General features: G+C 41.7%; 1 protein-coding gene across 1 annotated transcript in view; it reads left to right on the forward strand.

Moving 5' to 3' along the window:
- Window positions 1–472: 472 nt before the first annotated feature.
- Window positions 473–19,065, forward strand: part of exoc2 (exocyst complex component 2) — a 41,955-nt gene continuing 23,362 nt past the window's right edge. The window contains exons 1-6 of the mRNA XM_034583221.1: window positions 473–536; window positions 11,489–11,644; window positions 13,415–13,591; window positions 14,787–14,913; window positions 17,065–17,178; window positions 18,688–18,812. Of these exons, the coding sequence (XP_034439112.1) occupies window positions 11,527–11,644; window positions 13,415–13,591; window positions 14,787–14,913; window positions 17,065–17,178; window positions 18,688–18,812 (661 nt within the window). The 5' untranslated portion in view covers window positions 473–536; window positions 11,489–11,526. The remainder of the gene's footprint in view (window positions 537–11,488; window positions 11,645–13,414; window positions 13,592–14,786; window positions 14,914–17,064; window positions 17,179–18,687; window positions 18,813–19,065) is intronic.

A 19,065-nucleotide genomic window follows, 5' to 3' on the forward strand; every position in this document is an offset into this window, starting at 1 on the left:
GATATTATGCAATAGGAGGATGTTAGTGTTGCAGTAGCTGAAGAAGTATTCCAATCTTTTACAGAAGCAAAAATAGGAAGACAGCAGAATACTCACTCTCACTGCAGGTTCTACATTTAAAATTTCACTGAAGTAGAAAGAAAGTCAAGGCAAAACAAAATTACTACTGTCGGCCGAGATTAAATTCAATTATCTGGGACTTGATATTACTTTAAATAATTGCAAATCAAAAGAAATTTGTGCAAAAAATACATTGTGATACATTAACAAGAAAGATTTTGTGCTATAGTGCAGCTAATGTTATACAAGGGGTGATTGATAAGGTCAAATATAGTAGTCCCCTCTTGCATTTACATATTTAATTTAATTTAATATTTTATTATTGTGTTTCGTTTCGTTTTGTTTTATTTTAATTCGTTTTATTTTAATTAAATTTTATCTTATGCTATTTTATTTTGAAGGCGGTGGCTGGGCTCGAAGCCGGAAGCAGTCAGGGGAAACAGGAAGTGTCCGCCGCAGTCGAACCGCTGTAAACAGTAAGTTTCTCTCCTCTCCGGTGAGATGTTTCTTCTCCTCGGATCATCTGAGCTCAGTAGATGTGATGAAGATGCAGCAGCTTCGCATTCAAACGCTTTTTAACGTCACTGCGACCAAGAACCACAGCCGCCGCTCACACTTCCGGTGCAACGAGCTAGCTTGTAGCCTGAGCTAACGTTAGCTGTCAGATTTGTCAACAAGCCGATGTGTTGTTTTGTGTGTTTGTCTGTGTCTGTCAACGTGTCTGTGGTTGTTCGGTGTCAGTAGAAACAACTGACAGACGCGCCTGCAGCCGTCGTCATGCACAGTTACCTCTCATGATGTCTGCAGCACCAAACCACATTTAAATAATTCACATTTAAAGTCCACGTTGCAGCAGATTCTCATATTTATATATTATTTATTATTTATTAGACTTGTCACTCACCGTCAGCTTCCTGTGGGTAATTCGGTTTATTGGAATCACACCAGGCTGTTCTTGTTTACTATGAAAATTCAATTTAATATGTTATCAAACTACTACTGTTGTCTGTCATCTCTTGTATTAAGTCTCTTGTTTAAAGGTTTATTCGTTGTTCTATTATATTTAGGACTTTACTGTGAATTCTAGTACTTTATTGTGGATCACGTTTTTTTTAGTCTATTTTATGTTTATTACATTCTATTTTAAACTATTATAACTCTTCATACCTGTTTTTATTGCTGCTTCGCTCTATGTGCAATGCCCTTGACATGCTGCTGTCACACAATAATTTCCCAATTTGGGATCAATAATGTTTATATATCAATCAATCAATCAATCAATCAAGCTGTTACTGGATTTGCAGCTGCTTTACAGATCTCTCTCTTTCCATCGGTTTCTATTTATTTTTTGCTTGTTCTTAATCAGATTCATATAGAGCAACCTAACATTACAAAAAAGTTACATTTGACTCACCAGCAAACCTTATTTAAATAATCTGATTACTCTGTGTAACCCACAGATCTATGTTGACACTTGCAGTCACAATTCCTGCAAGTGTACGACATATAAATGAAAAACAAAGACTCTCCCTCTTCACCTTCAGAAACCACACATGTTAACTTTCTCCAATCAGCCACTAACTTAATTAAAAGTATAACACGTCAGCTTGGGAGCTCTGCATCGTGAGAGACTTCAGTAACTACTCACTGCTCGGTGGCATGTTTCTGTCTTAACTCCTCCAAACACTGTGCGGTGCTTTTCCAGGAATAATAGATTAGGTAACTCCACTTTAACACAGAAATCAGGATTTCTTGTGCGGCTGCCTGTAAATTAAAGAAACAGAGACAATGAATTGGGCTTAAAACTTTGCTCAGATACTTGGACAAAGTCTAGTGTTTACAGTTACACTAGATGAGCTCATGAATCAGAAAGGCAGCCTTGCATTGATTGGAAGACACTTCGATAAGAATAAACATGATTATTCAGTACGTATAAGAATCAGGTTGTTTATGCGTCACTGATTGTCAATGATTAATTACTGTTTTATACATAATGTCCAATCACCTCAACATTCTATTAAGCAACTTGACTGCAAGTGAAACTGCTTTTTCTTATTGTTGGGGTCAAACTCGAATGATTTGCACTAAACCAAGTTAGTTGTTTGTTTCATTTACAAACTCTGACTGGACTATTTTCACTTTTAACATTTTGCCTGTCTGTTAATTTAAGGTATATTAAGAGATAGTGATGATATTCCTCCCTTTTTCCAAGCACACTGTACTTCCCTCTCGAAATTGTAAGTGACATCGTTAATTCCAATATTTGTTATTCCATTAATCGGAGAAATGAGAAGTGACTCTAGAAATAGATAATGTAATATCTCTATGGTTATGATGTTTTGCTTACAGGTGTTTTATGAAGGAGTTATTGCTTCTTTTCTGCTTTTGAAATCTGCAACAAGGCAGCAGCTAATCATTGTATTATTATTGATTATTTTATGGAATTGATTTGGATTATTAAATATCACAGATCGGTGAAATATGTCGGTTTATAAGTGGAAAGAGAACCTCAAAGAGATGTACTTGACCAACACTTCCAAACCCAAAGATTTGGTTAAATTGAATTCCATGTATTTATTTATAAGAATAAGGATATTGCTTGTTTGCTGTCACGTTTATTCTTAACAATAGTGAAGCTTGAACCTTTGCACGTTTGCCGTTCTTGCTTGAATTGGGTTTTAACTTTTCCCCTGTGAGTGGTTTTGAGTTTTCTTAGTTACTTATTCTTAGAAACTTGTTCTTTGACAACAAGAAAATGTAATCATGCTTTTTAGTGGTGAAAACCCCACAGTTAATACAAAACACTTGGGCCGACATGAAACTAATGAAACTAATGAAACTGATTGGATGTAAGATTCTTGTGTTTTTCTGAGCCTCTTTGATCCCTTTTTGTGGGGTTTTGTGAAATATTGTTGTGACACACATTCTCCAAATAGACATGTCCCGTGTGTGTGTGTGTGTGTGTGTGTGTGTGTGTGTGTGTGTGTGTGTGTGTGTGTGTGTGTGTGTGTGTGTGTGTGTGTGTGTGTGTGTGTGTGTGTGTGTGTGTGTGTGTGTGTGTGTGTGTGTGCAGCTGATTGATCGTATGAGAGGAACTGATCGACAGGTAGATGACAGGCTGGTGTCACGTCACAGGAATCAGTTGTCATCGAGCTCCTCCATCATTTAAGTTGACATGCATGTTAACAAGTCCTCAGCCTTTCAGTGAAAGTGGACAGAGCTCTGTGTATCTCCTCCTCCTCCTCCTCCTCCTCCTCCTCCTCCCTAAAGTCAGCACTGCAGCCGGGGGGAAGGAGGGGGCAAGGCTACACTGATCCATTTCCTGCCCCCCTCCCAGGGCTCTAATTGAAAAATTTGGGTGGCCTTGCTTGTTTGTTTTAGTGGAATGTGGTGTTTTTTTTTTTTGTGGCTTTTCCTCACTGCCGCTGCTCCGTTAGACCTCGAGGTGAATCGAGCAACGGGGGTCATACCGAGCCTTGTTTGTGAAGCGGCGCTTCTCCCTCACCCCTGTCAGGCTCTCCACAGTCCGCCCTACCTGGTAGCCCCCCGCCTGCTGACAGGCTTGCTGGGCCACTGGTTTTCACAGTGTGGTTTCTGTGACCCAGTCAGACCTGGACAGTCAGAGAGAGACTGACAGAGGAGCTTTGGATTTGGAAGTAGACTCATGGAGCCAGCTCATTAAATGCAGGCCCCAGCAAGATTCAGATTTATTTGAACAGTTAGATAATGACACACAAATAAAAGCCGACTACTCAGATAATCAGTTGATAATTACATGAACGAGGGAGGTTTTGTTTTCACACATCTGTTTGTTGTTTGGTTTGTTTTTAAGCAAGATTCTGCAAAAACTACTGGACAGAGTAACGCGAAACTTGGTGGAAGACTGTGGCGTAGGTCAGGAAAGAAACCATCACATTTAGCTGCGGATCCAGGAATCTTTTATCACTTTCTATAACACCTTTTTTTTTACATATTCGCATACTTTCCCAGGGAATAATACATGGATATTGATGAAAAGTCAGGCATGCTAAGGGGTCTGAAATCTATGACTGTGTGTAGTTTGGTAAAGGGACTGTTGGGCCTTAGTGGAGATATAAACTGTACTGAGTGACATTCTACCTTTTTTATGTTTTTTTTTTTTAAACTTTCCTTCCTGCTGTTTATTGGTTGTAGCCTCTTAATTATCATTATTTACTGTTTCTTGCTGTTTTATGCCACGACAAACAGAATAACTCAGGGTTTTAAAGATGTTTCCTTGTGCCCTGGAACACTGTGGCCGGCTTTTGTTTTACAATTCTGTTTGATTTTAGACGATTAAAAGTCAATTGATCAACTAATTGAGCAAATAATCAGATTCATCTATTAGTTGATGCCAGAAATCTCTTTTTATCAACGTTGAAAATCTAACCTTGACATGTGAAGATGTTTTCTGAATGTTGTGACTTTTTCACAATTAAATCAAACTGTTTAATCATCGAATCTAAAAAATAAACAATCGATTAATCACTAATCAAAATAATCTGGAAATAGATTAATCCGTTATTCAGTTAGTCGCTTGTGGTAATGAATTATTTATCATAAATAGATAAAATGTAATTTTGGGCTCTGGGAACTTGTGATGGATATTTTCCTCTTTTTGATATTTTATAGACGGATAAGTGATTATTTAAAGATATTTGATATAATCTTCCGTTGCAGCCCAAAGTGAAAGTGCTGATTTGTACTGTAAGCAGCAATGTTTTTGTAATTTATAATTGCATGTGACCGTGGAGGGGTTCTCACGCTGGTGCTGTGTTTTTTATGTAAAGCAGTCGGGGCAGCCGTGTTACAGCCTCGCTCACGAGGGTTCAAATCTCTCCGTTCCACCATGTCATTGGGCAGAGCTGCCTGTCTCCACTCGCCTAATCCTCCGAAAACATCTTCCTCCATTTGCAGGCCCATACTTTATATTTCTGTTTATTGTTGGAGGATTTTTATATGGGAAATTGGGGACTTCGCTTCGTTAGTGCCTGAGCACTAAAGCACTTGAGACTGACAAACAAACAAACAGACAGCCCTAAAGATAACAAACCCTGTGGGCAGACATCATGATGGTCGGATAGGGAGCCAGAGGCACACATCTGATCACTCTGACCGTTCGCCCTGTCACGGAAGACTCTCCGTGATCCCTGGGACCGACGGAGAGGAGATGCTGACTCATTGTGGAACAACCCTGGACAGGGCCAGTGGTCGCAGCATCTGTTTTTCAATCCACTGATGCATTTATTTGAAACGTAATACGGCTGACACATATTATGGTCACTTTTTTGGCTATTGGCCACATCGCCCTCGCCACATCTGAGAGGCCTGAGGTGACGTGGGTGTGCGCGAACACTGTGGAGGATTGTTGAAGGCTCCACCCAGCCTGTGTGATCAGGCCAGTCATCTCAGGCTGGGTCATGTTTGGCCCGCTCTGTGCATTCAGAGGAGTCAGAGGGGATCTTTTGATGGAATTTGGTGTTTGTGTAATGTTGGGGAGCCCTGGGTGAAATGGTGTTAGTGGGGGGGCTGTTGTGAGTATAGCCAGCGTCGAGAGTGAGCCCCTGTGATGGGCGTCGGAGGGGGTTGTGGTTGATGAGCTGTCTAAATGGGTCCCTTTGTGCCCCCTAAACCCATCATCTCTTTCACACACACACACACACTTGCCAATCACTGCCATATGTGAGTTACCTTTGAGCTCAGGGCAGCGTATGATCCAAGGTATGAACGCCTTATTCATGAGTCATGTGGCAGCGTCTGTGTTGATATGGTGAGTCAGGTAAACAGATTCCTATCTGTGTTAAGATGCAGAGAGTTTGCTGAATTTCTTAAATCGATAGCTCACAGTGGTGACGTAGAGAGTGAGGTACAACAATGTTCCCTGACTTGAACCAGGGAAACTAATGACTAAGAGATTTGGATGATCATTCGTCATCAGACGTCATAAATAGTTTATCCAAAGCCTCAATTTACATGAGAGCTGAGCGATGTGGCCTAAAATGATATCCAAATGAAAATGTTCTTATCAATCGATATGGATCATCTTTACGATACATTTGTCATTATTTTTTCTGTTTAAAGTTGAAATGTTATGGTTTTAAACTCTTATGAGCAAAGAATGAAAAACAAATCTGAGGTAAATCAGTTACGTGTTATACCTCCTCCCTTTGTTTGCTGAATGTATAAATATTACATCGATATATTGCTATTGATGACAATTATATTGAGATAAACATTGATATTATTGCTCAGCCCTAATTTACATTAATGTGGAACCAGGATGAGCAGAAAATCTTCACAACGGAGGAACTGGAATCAGAAAGTGTTCAACGAATTAGTTTTCATCTATTGAATAATTTAATTATCAGGTCATCAAGTGTTTCAGTACAATCTGCGGATTAGATTCTTGATTTTGCACAATTCTGTTGTCCAAATTAATTATTTCCAACAAATTGTAATTAAGCAATTGCTAAATTAATTAAGCATGTGTGAGGAGCAACAGTGAAACATATTTAATTGCTATCAACATAATTATTATTTTCCATGTGATTTTCCATGTTATTTATTAGACAAATACTCTTACTAAATACATTTTCCGCAGAGTGTCAGAGCTGCTTCATATCATTCAACCTGTAGTAAAACAGTAAATCTGGCATCTGTTACTTTTATTGTCTCTTGACTTTAATTACTGGCAACACAAACTGAACTTTTTATGTGATATCCCAGCATGCGTCCAATTACATAAATGCTGTCTCCTGCAGGCTGGTTAACTGCAGCATGCAACACATTTTCTTTAGACACCTGTGAACACCGGCTAGGGGAGAAATATTTAATAATCACAATCTAGATTCTGTCTACGTTATGCTTTAGTCTCCATCCTTGTCATTGTCTCTCTGAATCCTGCAGCAGCTGAAAACTCTGACGTTCTCTGTGTCTGAATGATCTGATGTATCCTGAACTCTGTCTTCCCTCTTTTGTGAGAAAGAAACCCGTTGCTGCCATCTAGCCCAAACCGTCGAGCACAGCATTTTTTTGGGGGTGTTCTGTGGTATGTTAAAATGAAATGGTTTCGTATGACAAGAGGATTTGTTTCGAGCTTTAATGAAAAGTCCTTTGCTCCAGCACAGAGCCAAGGAAGGGTTGTCCCGCGTTAGCAGCGCTGCAAGAAGATCCCAAGCCTCAGACTTCCACGGCTACCACACAGATTAGAGCCAGCCCTGCTGTTTGTTAGTCAGCCTCCATGGAAAACAAACATGCCTTCTTAGCCCCATTACCAGAGAGAGAGAGAGGAGGAGAGAGGCTGGAGCTGGAGCTGGGGGGCTGGCAGCATCATGGTTGGAAGAGAATCGAGGATCAGGAAAGGGGCTATATCTGGTTCTGTGTTGTCATTGATTTAATTTAATCTGCAACAACATCCCTTGACACATGATGGACCAAAGTGGGGGGTATTTTATGGGGATCCTCTAATGCCCCCTAGAGGTTAAAACCTTTATCCGTCTTGTGGAAAATGCCGCCTCCCTCGCAAGTTTCCAGGTTTTACTTTTCTTTTGTTTTCCTCCTCGTGCTACTTTAGGGAAAAAGTCATTCACTGTTCGGCCCTGGCTTGTATAAAGTTATAGTTTCTATTACCTCGTTTGCAGGCTATTTGTGATTGTGCGTGACATGAGACTTGTGCAAGAGTGCCCATAGTTTCTGTGTGATTTGGTGTGTGTGTTTGTGCACGTGCGAGTGCGTGTGTGTGTGTGCGCGCATGCTGGTGTTATAGAGCAGGGTCTGGGCAGTGTTCCCGTGTCCATGCACAGCCCCCAGAGTAAAGTAAACACAGCGGCTCTTTTCTCATCCCAGCCGTCAGCAGGCTCTCCCCAGGCCCGCGCCAGAGACCACACACCCAGACCACACACGCACACACACACACACACACACACACACACACACACACATACATATATATATATACACACACACACACACACACACACACACACACACACACACACACACACACTGCCCAGACCTCTCCGCAGATCCTTCCACATACTAGCATACACACAGACCACACAACACCAGCTCGGGCCCCTCGCACGCAACCTAGCTGAGCTGTCATTCTGCCCAGTGTGTATGTGTTAGTGTGTGGGGGGGGGGGGGGGCAGGCTGGCTATCTGTGTGTTTGTGCACGTGTATTTCCAAGTGGATGACGGGGGGGGGAGAAACACTCCTGGAAGCAAAATGAGAATCATACAGAATAAAGAGCGCAGTCCTCTGCCCCTCGCCGCTCCCACTCTAAACATGTGGGATTGATGAGGATATACCAGGCTCTCGTTTAAGGCCTGTTAACCTCTTATCTCCCTCGTGTCAAACCCGTAGCCCCTCCGTTTCCTCTGACAAGCGCAGGGGCAGCAGCAGAAGCAGCAACATGAGGTAAATCCCGCTGGAGTTTTCTCGTTAACTCGGCGATGTCAGGGCGACGGAGGCGGCGCTGGGGGGGGGGAGAGGCTCTGTGGCAGAAAGGTTTCCCAGAAAGGTGGGAGCTTTCTAGGTCAATGCATGTGTTGCAGCCCCTCTGCAGCTCTGCATGCTCCCGTGCTCTTGTGTCAGGATTTTCCTCACATAAATCCCCACAATTTCAAACTTGTTCACGGACACTGAGGGAAAAAATTGGATATTTACTCAGTGCCGCAAGACAAATATTGGTGGGGCGTCGGTGTTTTCATGTGGTTAGTGCTGAAATATATTGACAGTAATTGTGGTAATTAATAAACCCAAAGTTTTGGCTCTTAATTTTACTCCAGCTTTTTTAGAATGAATACATTTAAGATGCCTTTTGACGATAGAGACCTTTTTTCCTTTTTATAATAACAGAATTGTATTTTAATGTGAATTTGTAATAGAACATTTTTAAGGCTACATTTCAACGTTATGCAAGTCAAAGTCCCAAACACAATATTTTGACACTGGTGTTTATTTGAGCTCACCGTGTCTAATGAGATGAGACACGGCGCCTCACAATGTGGACAATTGTGTTGAATGTCAGGATGCACCAGTGTCCTGTGGGCTTCGAGCTTAACGACTGGTTGTTTTCTTGGTTAATTGATTGAATTTAATTGTTTAGTCTATCGGATGTCAGAGCGTAGGGAACAATGTCCATCACAGTTTCCAGAGGTCACGTCTTCATCTCCTGTTTGGCCTGAACATCAGTCAAAAACTCCTAAACGCTCCAACGAGACAAAGAAACACGTAGAATCATCATCGTTAAGAAATTGAAACTTGTATTTACACAAAAAGAAAATACTCAGACGAATGGTGGATCGTCTAAATAGGTGCTGATGAATTTTCGGTGAATTCTTTCATCTCTGCTATGAATTTATAAAGGTTTATAAAGTTCACATCCATGCAAGATTAAGCATCGATTTCTAAAATGTTTTCTACTTAAATATAAGTAAATCAATATACTATATATATAACTAAATTAAAATGAACATAATACTGAACAAAATTAATATTTTATCATTATTGTGATGAGCATTTTTGACTCTTTTATGGACATAACCACTTATTTCCAAAACTCGTAGATTTGTGCTGATCCTGCTTCCTCAACTTTTTCTTATTCCAGACATTTTACATTTTTTCGACGTCGCACCGGTGTTGTTGAAACTTAAACCCCTGATATTTATAGATGAAAAAACACAAAACAATCACTAAGATTAAAAAAAACGGCCTCGTCCGAGAATAACTAATGATTATTCATGCTGATGCGTAACAGGAATAAAAGACTTGAGTTTGTTTTTCTAAAATCCTTGAATTTGACCACCTGCTCAGCTCATTTCAGTGCAGACGGACCGTCCCTGTTACCTGTGGTCGGCCTGGTGTCACTCATCAAGCTGTCAGCCAATCACAGGACAGGCACGGGAGCCTGACGGAAAACGCCCTGTTCCATCCAGATCTCCGGAGGGAAGCGAGAGAGAGGAGATGTAAATCTATACCGAGACGGATTTTTTGGTATTTAAAACCACAAATGCATCTTTTAAGAAGCACTATTTTATTATGTAATAATATATATATATATATCACATTAGAGGCCCTTGCCGGTTGCAGTCCTGTAGAACTCATTAGTGACTTTACAACTGTAAAGAGTTGCCATGAACTTGTTTCAGGTCTGGTGCGTGTGAACTCCTGCATTGTTTGTGGGGAATGTGTTTTGGCCGCGGAGCAGGAGGGCGGAAGCCTCGTTCAAGCTGCCGCAGAGACTCGGGATTGGTCGGCCTTTTCGGGACCTGGCAGTAATTTATTAGCAAACATCTGTGCTGCTGAAATACATCCTTTCATTTTTCTTTTTTTTTCCTCCTCCTCCTCCTCCTCTCATTTGGAATCGTTCCCTCTCGTCCTTTTACGCAGCCCTGACATGAACCAAGTTTCATGGTTGCTCCTTCTTTGGTACCATAAGCTGCACTGTATTGTGTGGGCTTATATGTAATGATGGGGTGGGGGGTTGGGGGCAAGGGGGGGGGCAAGGGGAGCAGGTTTATTTATTCTTCCCTGTGAGGTTTACATTCTTCCTTTCCTCTCTGCTCTCTGTCTGCTCCTTCATTCTTGGCTCCGGTCTCTATTTTTCCTATTATCTGAGAGATAACTGCTGGAATACATACATTGCTACGAGACCCGCGGGGGGGGGGGGGGGAGGGGATGGGAAATTAACACATAGCTGCCATATTCTGTTGGAATTTAATTTTCCCCGTGAGCTCTAATAGCCGGAGTATCTGGCTGCCGGTTAATTCAATAGAAGTCAGTGGAATTAAGAAAACAAATGAATATATTTATTTTTATTCATGAAAAGAGGGTTGTGGGTTCAGCAGCTACAGTTTCATGTTGATATAACTATGATATATTGTTTTTTTATCCTAAAGACCTGGAGGATATTGTATACTGAATACAAACTCCTCTACTACTTTATTACATCTTTGTAATTTATGTCAGCTTCTAGAGTTGTTAATAATGATTCTTTTACTATTTCTGATTCAAAATGTACTTATTGTTTTTTAAAAATTTTAAAAAGACGACAATTACACATTATTTTGTTATTGGAGCCCAAACTGATATATTACATTTCTTATGGAGCAACAGTCCATAATTAAAGGAAATACATTTTCAGTGATGCGAAGCAAAGACCAGCACGAATTCAGACCATCGGAAAATAAAAAGTGCTTTACTGTATAAATTATTTCCATAAATATTTTCAAAAATCTTAATTAATTTCCCCCCCCCCCCATATTAGTTTCCTGATTGCTTAATTCCTCGATCTCCTCTGTGTCTGTGAGTCGAAGTGTCAGTGCGTGCAGTCTGTTGATCTTTGTGTTACTCCCCATGTCCACTCACGTGCAGCTCCCCCCCTCTGCCTGTGATTCTCCCCGTGCAGGTGCAGATCGATCCGGTTCCCGTCCGCCTCAGGCCGCCATGTCTCGCGCCCGCCAGCCCCCGCTGGTCACCGGCATCTCGCCCAAAGAGGGCACCGCCTGGACCAAAGTCACCATCCGTGGAGAGAACCTCGGCACGGGCCCGGCTGACCTCATAGGTAACACAGTTATAACCACGTAGCTGACAACACACTCAGCTCTGTGCTCTGTCGTGGTAAAGGATTGTTCTATCTATGTTTATTTTATTATTTTCTGTTCAGACATTTTTAATGGAGGGAAAGGGAATCCTCCTTACTTCTCCTTAATCTTTTTTTAATTTGTATGCACATATAAATGAATATGTGAAGATAAATACACATTCGTAGATATTTTGTTTGGATGATCAACATTTATGTTGTGTAATAAAACATTTTTTGTTTTACAAAACAGGATTTTCTTTTGTTGATATGATAACTAACTAAACAGAACAGCTTATTCTTTCCCCCCTCTGAATACAAATGTCGTCATTTTGCACTACATACCTTTTTTTTTTACTTACAACTCAAATTTAATAAAGATATAAATCTTAATAACCTCAGTGAAAAACTGAGTCAGAAATTGTTTATTTTTATAATTTTGTTTTCCACATTTCAGTCGTGATTCACTTTTAATTTAAACGGGTTCAATGTTGTTAATGAAGGAAAAACAAGGTTTTAAAAAATTTGGTGAACACAAAGCAAAAGAAAAATCATTATTAACTGAAGTTCCTATTATTCCATTCCACAATTATAATTTGAGGTACATATTTTTTTTGTATTTATTGTTTGTAAGATATTATGATGTTTGAAATTAAAACATTTAAAATCACCAGCTTTGTGATATAAGCACATCAGCAGCTTTAATAGAAAAAAAGCTCAATTCAGAATTACCAAATAAAATATGTAGTTTTATGTAATTAAGTTGACCTTCTTCTGTAGTGTAGTATTCTGACATATCTTCATCACACAAAACACACATTTTTGTTTCTGCCTAGTTTGAGAAAGTCAAGAGCTTATCAACTTACATTAACGTGAAAGTATATTTTATTTCATGATTTTCAGGAGCCAGACAAATGGACCAACTCCATATTGTTCTCATTCTGTGTTTGAACGTCAAACTGTTTCTATGCAGATATTTTCCAATCCTTCCTCGACCCTACATTAGTGGAGGTGGGACTGAAGACCCGCACCCCGCTCTGTGCTTCACAAGCTGTGCTTTGACCAGTGATACAGGTCTATTTCTGACCATGGACGTCCCGGGGGGCCGGGGATTACATAATTAGACAAGCACAACTGTGAGAGGGATAAAGTTCGCAAACGGAGAGGCCAGTGGTGAACGAAGGCAGGAAATTGGGCTCTAATGAGCATATTATTCACACTTTTACGGGCTATTTGTTGATCAGCTCTCTCAAGCTTTTATAATGTTTGACTACACACACACACACACACACACACACACACACACACACACACACACACACACACACACACACACACACACACACACACACACACACACACACACACAAAGCTTCTGGATCCCTCAGTTAGTGTCTAAATTGTTTTCAAGAGGGTTTAAGAAGAGGACGACAGATGAACGGGGCCAAGTTCACATTGTGCCAGTAATAAGCCACTTAGCTCTGAAGTGACACACGTTAGCTTAGAGGAGCTGAGTGAGTGGGAGGAAGGTCACGGCCACCCACACCCACTGTGACCCCAACTTCCACTTTGACCCCTGGTGACAGTTCGACTAAACTTGCTGAAAGACGCCAATTCTGTCTGAGTGCGCACCGCTTGTTACAGATCGTCTGTGTGCGTGTCGGTGCTACACTTTGTTTATTTGTGCTGTCACAGTGCGTCTGTATCTCTCACCCCTTTCACCTTTTCCCCCCCCTCTCTCTTCCGTCTCAGGTCTGTCGATCTGCGGCCATAACTGCCTGCTGACAGCCGAGTGGATGTCAGCCAGCAAGATAGTGTGCCGCGTGGGCCCCGCCAAAGACGACAAGGGAGAGATCATCGTCACCACCAAGTCGGCAGGGCTCGGCACCTCCACCGTCTCGTTCAAGCTGTTCAGGCAAGAGCGGATCGGTAAGACACACGAGACAAAACCAACGAGGCAGAAGAAGATGCAAAAGGAAATAATTAAAAAGTGTCGGCCTCTAAAGGTTCCCTTGTATTTGACAAATAGCTCAAGAGTGTGACAATGATATCAAACTAAATTTGAGTGCAACTGGATTTTTTGTCAGAATAAAATTAACCGTCAGAATTGTTATTTGTTAAATACTTGACATATAATTTTCAGCACTCCTCCCAATGTTTTATTATAGTATTATAACATTTTTCTCAAAAGGCTTTATAATCTATATGACACTAACTTTAACTTTATTTGGATAAAATAAAAAACGAGGATCCTCAGGAATCAGGAAAGAGGAGCGATGAGGTAGCTCCTTACTCTGAAGCCTTTATATCAACAGAAACATAAATAATAAGACAAAAACACAAATACAAATAACTGCGGACAAGTAAACACAAGAAACAATAGAGAAACACATGGACCGAAGTGATTGAGGAAAGTTTTAACCAGAGATTGTATAATTCCATTATCACAAGATGTATTTGGATAAACACGTTTTCAGTCTTTTACTGATTACACCAGCATCAGTGTGTGTTTCCCTGGTAACGTGTGGTTTTATATACAACTTGCTTGTTACTATTTGCTGCATATGCAAATGCGTATGCAGTTATAGTGGCGACTGTGTTTCTCTGAATTGCTGGTGTACATTTTCAGCTTTTTTTTTTACTGAATTCAAAATCTAAATATTGAAGAACTGCAGCTCTCTGGGCTTCTGCAGATCCCTCCTCCAGGACCTCACAGAGCTGTTGTAGTTACAGGGCTGTGTGTTAGACGTAGACTCAGGCGGGGATAGGAACAAATATGAGGAAAGTTAATAACAATATCAAGTAATTCAAATGTTAGAAAAATGTACAGAGGCGTGAGTTCTTTCAGCACTTTGCTGAATGTCTTCCCCGCTCTCTCCGTCTTTCACACTAAACTCTGTCCCAGAAATATCTTTGGAAAAAAAATATAACACAATAAAATAGCAAATAAATGCTCAGTAAAAAAAGTTAGTGTCCAACCACAAGTGCCTCCTGCATAATATTGAATGTGCATGTTTGCATGTGTGCACTTTAAGAGGCACTGTGTATTTTGCCGCACATCTGGGATGTGTTGAGGAGTTCAGTGACGTGTGTCTCGTCTGTCCTGTCCTGCCCTGTCCCGCAGGTATCCTGGAGCAGTCCGCTGTGTGGGTGGATGAGATGAACTACTACGACATGAGGACCGACCGCAACAAAGGCATCTCCCCCCTCTCCCTGCGACCCAGCAATCCACTGGGCATCGACATAGACAAGTACAGACCGAGAACACGCCACCGTGAACACTCGCGCTCCACTCATTGAGTCATGGTTTACATCCCCAAACAGAAACAAACTGTCCCCATATGCCGGCGTTTGAAATATAATGCCAACCCAGCAGTGGCTGAACAGCCTCTAACCACCGCACACACAGGCAGTGGAAACAGAATAATTGTCTCTAAAGCAGAGGACGACGATAGAGAGGGATTAGGAAAGAGCTAAATCAGTGACCCACACACATGCACAAATACCGCCCGCACACCCACACGGCTGACAGGGAGAGCACAAGTTGTAATGTATAGTTTGCGTTGTCAGGTTCTGGCATTTCTGGGTTAGTGTTTGTTTGGCTTAGAGGGGCCGGGGGCAAGTGACCGCTCGTGACCAGAGACACGGCCCCCATAAACAGGCCGTACCATTCACCCACCGTCCGGGGTCACGCTGAGCATCCAGCACGGACACGCTTCACGTTCCTCTCTGACAGTAATACGTGAAGACACTACCTGTGCTCGGCTTTCAGCAGGGGGAGATGTTTTGGTTTGTGAAAGAGCATCTCTCCGTGGCCTGGTCTATCTTTGTGGTTGTGTACATCTCTGTGCAGTGACGTCAGCGGACGGTAATTCAGCTGCAGCTGTTTACGCCAGCTGCTTGTTAGCATCATACTTGGCCAAGTCATAAAGCAAGTGTTTAACAAGTGGAAACTGATCAATCGCTAAATTAAAACAGGGTGAACCACACAAAGTAGCTCCTACGTAGAGTGGAGCTGGAGCTGCTGAATACGGAGATCTGATTTGACCTGACATTGAAATACTGTCTAATGAGGGTATGAACTGGACATGTAATGTGTTGGCTCCAGCTACATCACTGAGGTACAACAACTGCAGTAATATGCAGTGTCTGTAAATACATACACAGGATACATTTCTCCATGTACGCACGTATGGTGAGGAAACACTAAAACCAGGTCATTCTAACCTTTGTCAGTAATGTATTGCTCGTTATAGACGAAGCTGCGATGACTTCAGTGTATGGAGCTGATTGCTGCACAGCAGATGTTTCCTAGCAAATGATTTACACGTGGATGTGGTCTTTCCTACCTCACACATTCCCTGTGTTTTAACACTAGTTTGCAACCAAAAGAGTTTAAATAAGGACTTCAGCAGAGTGTTGGATGTATGAATGAGCTGATGCAACCTGAGGACTGCAGAGGAATCAAGAGTTCCTTTGGAAACTTCAGGCAAGCTTTAGTCTCTACAAGGTATAATGCTGAAATTCTACAATAACACCTACTGAATATTGACCTTGAATAGTAATAAACAACATCTATCTTCTGCAATAACAGTGTTTCCCATTAATTATCTAGTCTGTGACCATAGAAAAAGTGATCTCCAACTTAGTTCTCTGCTCCGTTTCTGCAACGTATGTGTGCAGCGCTATTTGTGGCACAATTTGCTGCGTGCTCGCTCATGCACTTGTGTTACCGTGGTTGTGTACATGTTGTGTTGGATTCAGCTGCCGTTGTGCGTGCTTCTGCAAGTGCCAGGCAGTGAATTTTTACTCTTTAGTCTGTGCACTCGTAATCTGTTGCGTTGGAGAGTAACGTTTAAGTGCGAGCTTGTTCACTCCCACTACTGCCATTGATTGAATGGAATCTAGGGGAAACACTGTAGAACTCCGTAAGAGGCTGGTTTGTGATTCATTTATTGAATTAAGTGAATAATATTAGGAAGCGGGGGAGTTAAATACTGTACTGTCCCTGTGTTGGTTTTTCTACATGTGTGTGTGTGTGTGTGTGTGTAGCTGCAAAGTGGGTGGTGGTGGTGGTGGTGGTGGTGGTGGTGGTGGTGGGGGTTTGGTTTGTGTAGACCACGGGTCATTAGCAGAGATCAAGACTCCCTAATGAGTCCTGGGTCCTCCAGGGGCACCCAGGCGTCACACACTGCACTTCCCACGCCAAGCTCCCCCAGCCTGGCCACTTCTTGGCTGCACACTGCCCCCTGCTGGGAATGATGTGGCCGACATCAAATCAGAAAAATCTACCCTCACAGTTCACACAGTTACTTTGCTGAGCTCCACTCAATTACAGTCTGTCATTAATACATTTATTACATTTATAATTTGATTTTGTTTATTTGTCTTTTTTTTCTCAGGGGCAAAATCCCTCAGAGTGACATGGAGATGACGTTCCCAGGAATGAGTGGAGACTTCACCAGTGAGAACTTCTCTGCCACCTGGTACCTCATGGAAAACCATTCAGGATCCAGGTGGGTCCCACAGATTACCACGAATTTCAAGCTATCATAACTCATAACTACTTAAAAAGAGGTGGAGCTGCTTAATGTGTATTTGGTCTGGACAGTTGAGGATTAATCAATAAGGAAACATAATGGTTGTATTGAGCTCTGTAAACTGGGGGATGTCAAGGGCTAAAAATAAGATGAAAAATAAAAACACTCGCAGAATATTGTAACTTTGAGGTCACACTTTCTCTACTGGATCTAAACGTGGTCAGTGGATCCTTCTCCGAGCAGTGAGGCTTGTAGAGGAGGAGGCAGCCCTGAGTCCAGTTGACTGTCATGTCAGGGCAGAGGAGAGTTATTTTGGACTCTCCTGGCTTCCTCTCCCCCTGCGTAGCCTTCCAGTAACCCAGACCCCAGGATCCAGCATGACCAGGGGCCTCTGTTTGGACCTTGCTGGGTGGCTGTTTCTTCCTGCGGAGGAAACCTCACTCAAGACTCTGAGACACAGACACACACACCCACACTGAGCCACAGATGTGTGTGTGTGTGTGTGTGTGTGTGTGTGTGTGTGTGTCCAGAAATCATGTTTCTCTGCTCAGACGTGAGATACTTGCTGCACACGAGTTGTGTAGTTAATAACAACAACTCTGCGTTAAAGTTGGTCTTTCAAGGTACTCGAGGCTGATTTACATAAATAAAACAAACCAAGGACATAAATTAATAGTTGAAATGTTAGCTGGGATAATGAAAACTATTAATTGAAAGTCTTTGTGAACAGGTGTGTTTTATAGAGTTTATAAAGTGAGCAGGATGGTGCAAGATTTCAAAATAATAAGTTGTTCTCTGTTTTCTTATTACTGTAAATTTAATACAGGGTTTCTGCAGGGTTTAGATTCAATAATCTGAGGCCTAAAAATCTCTTAAATATGTTAAAATTTTATGTATTAGGTCTTAAATATGTTAACCTTCATTTATGTACTTCTGTTGCGCTTTAAAATAGTTTTTTGGCGTAGTTTGTAATGTCTTTGTTCTAGTTCTTTCTCAATGACAGATACTAGCACGCTGTAGTAAAACTACAAACACGACCAACGGGAACTGATAAACTGTAAATCGTAAATACACAGCATCGATCTTAACTTCTCTGTGGGAAACACTTCGGACTCCTACTGTCTCCGTCTATAGTTTGAGAGATAACCTGGTGTTTCCAAGGTTATTCTCTACTTCACCTTATCTTCAATTATGGGGGAGTGTAAGTAACTCTTGGAATCCGATATTACTTCATATCTGTTGTACTTTACATAGGTCTTAAGTTTAATTCATTATGGTCTTTAAAAGTCTGACATTTAACTTGTCCAAACCTGCAGAAACCCTGTAATATATGTAGGTGTTTTCACACTGTTTATCTGCAGACCTCACCTTGGCCTCAGGGAAAAGGGAAAAACCATCGTACTGGAAACAGAAAATGAAAGAAACCAATCAGCAGTTGCAGAATTAACGTCTTGCAAAAAATCTTGTTCTTGTTGTTTTCCCCAGTTTCGAGCACTTGAAGTCTGCAGCCAGTAACCTGAAGAAGCAGGCCACTAAGAAGAACGAGGGGAGCCTGGCCTATGTGAAGGGCGGCCTCAGTACGTTCTTCGAGGCCCAGGACGCTCTAGCAGGTGAGAGGGATTAACACGTTGGTTTTTTTTGTCCGCTGTGGAGTCGCACCAAATGGTCTATAAATCATCACTCTTCGTCTCCGCTCAGAAAGGAGCTCTTGATTTTTGGAAAGTGTGCAAACGTGCGTCTTGGCATTTTTTCTTTCCCCCTTTCCCACATGTGGTTTAGCAGCGGTTGATTAAAGGGGCTCATTAGGACGCCGTGTGAAAAGCCTGCACTTCGTACCACTGTTACACCGGCCAACCACAACAC

The sequence above is a fragment of the Hippoglossus hippoglossus genome, chromosome 4, assembly GCF_009819705.1.
Source record: "Hippoglossus hippoglossus isolate fHipHip1 chromosome 4, fHipHip1.pri, whole genome shotgun sequence".
Lineage (NCBI taxonomy): Eukaryota > Metazoa > Chordata > Actinopteri > Pleuronectiformes > Pleuronectidae > Hippoglossus > Hippoglossus hippoglossus.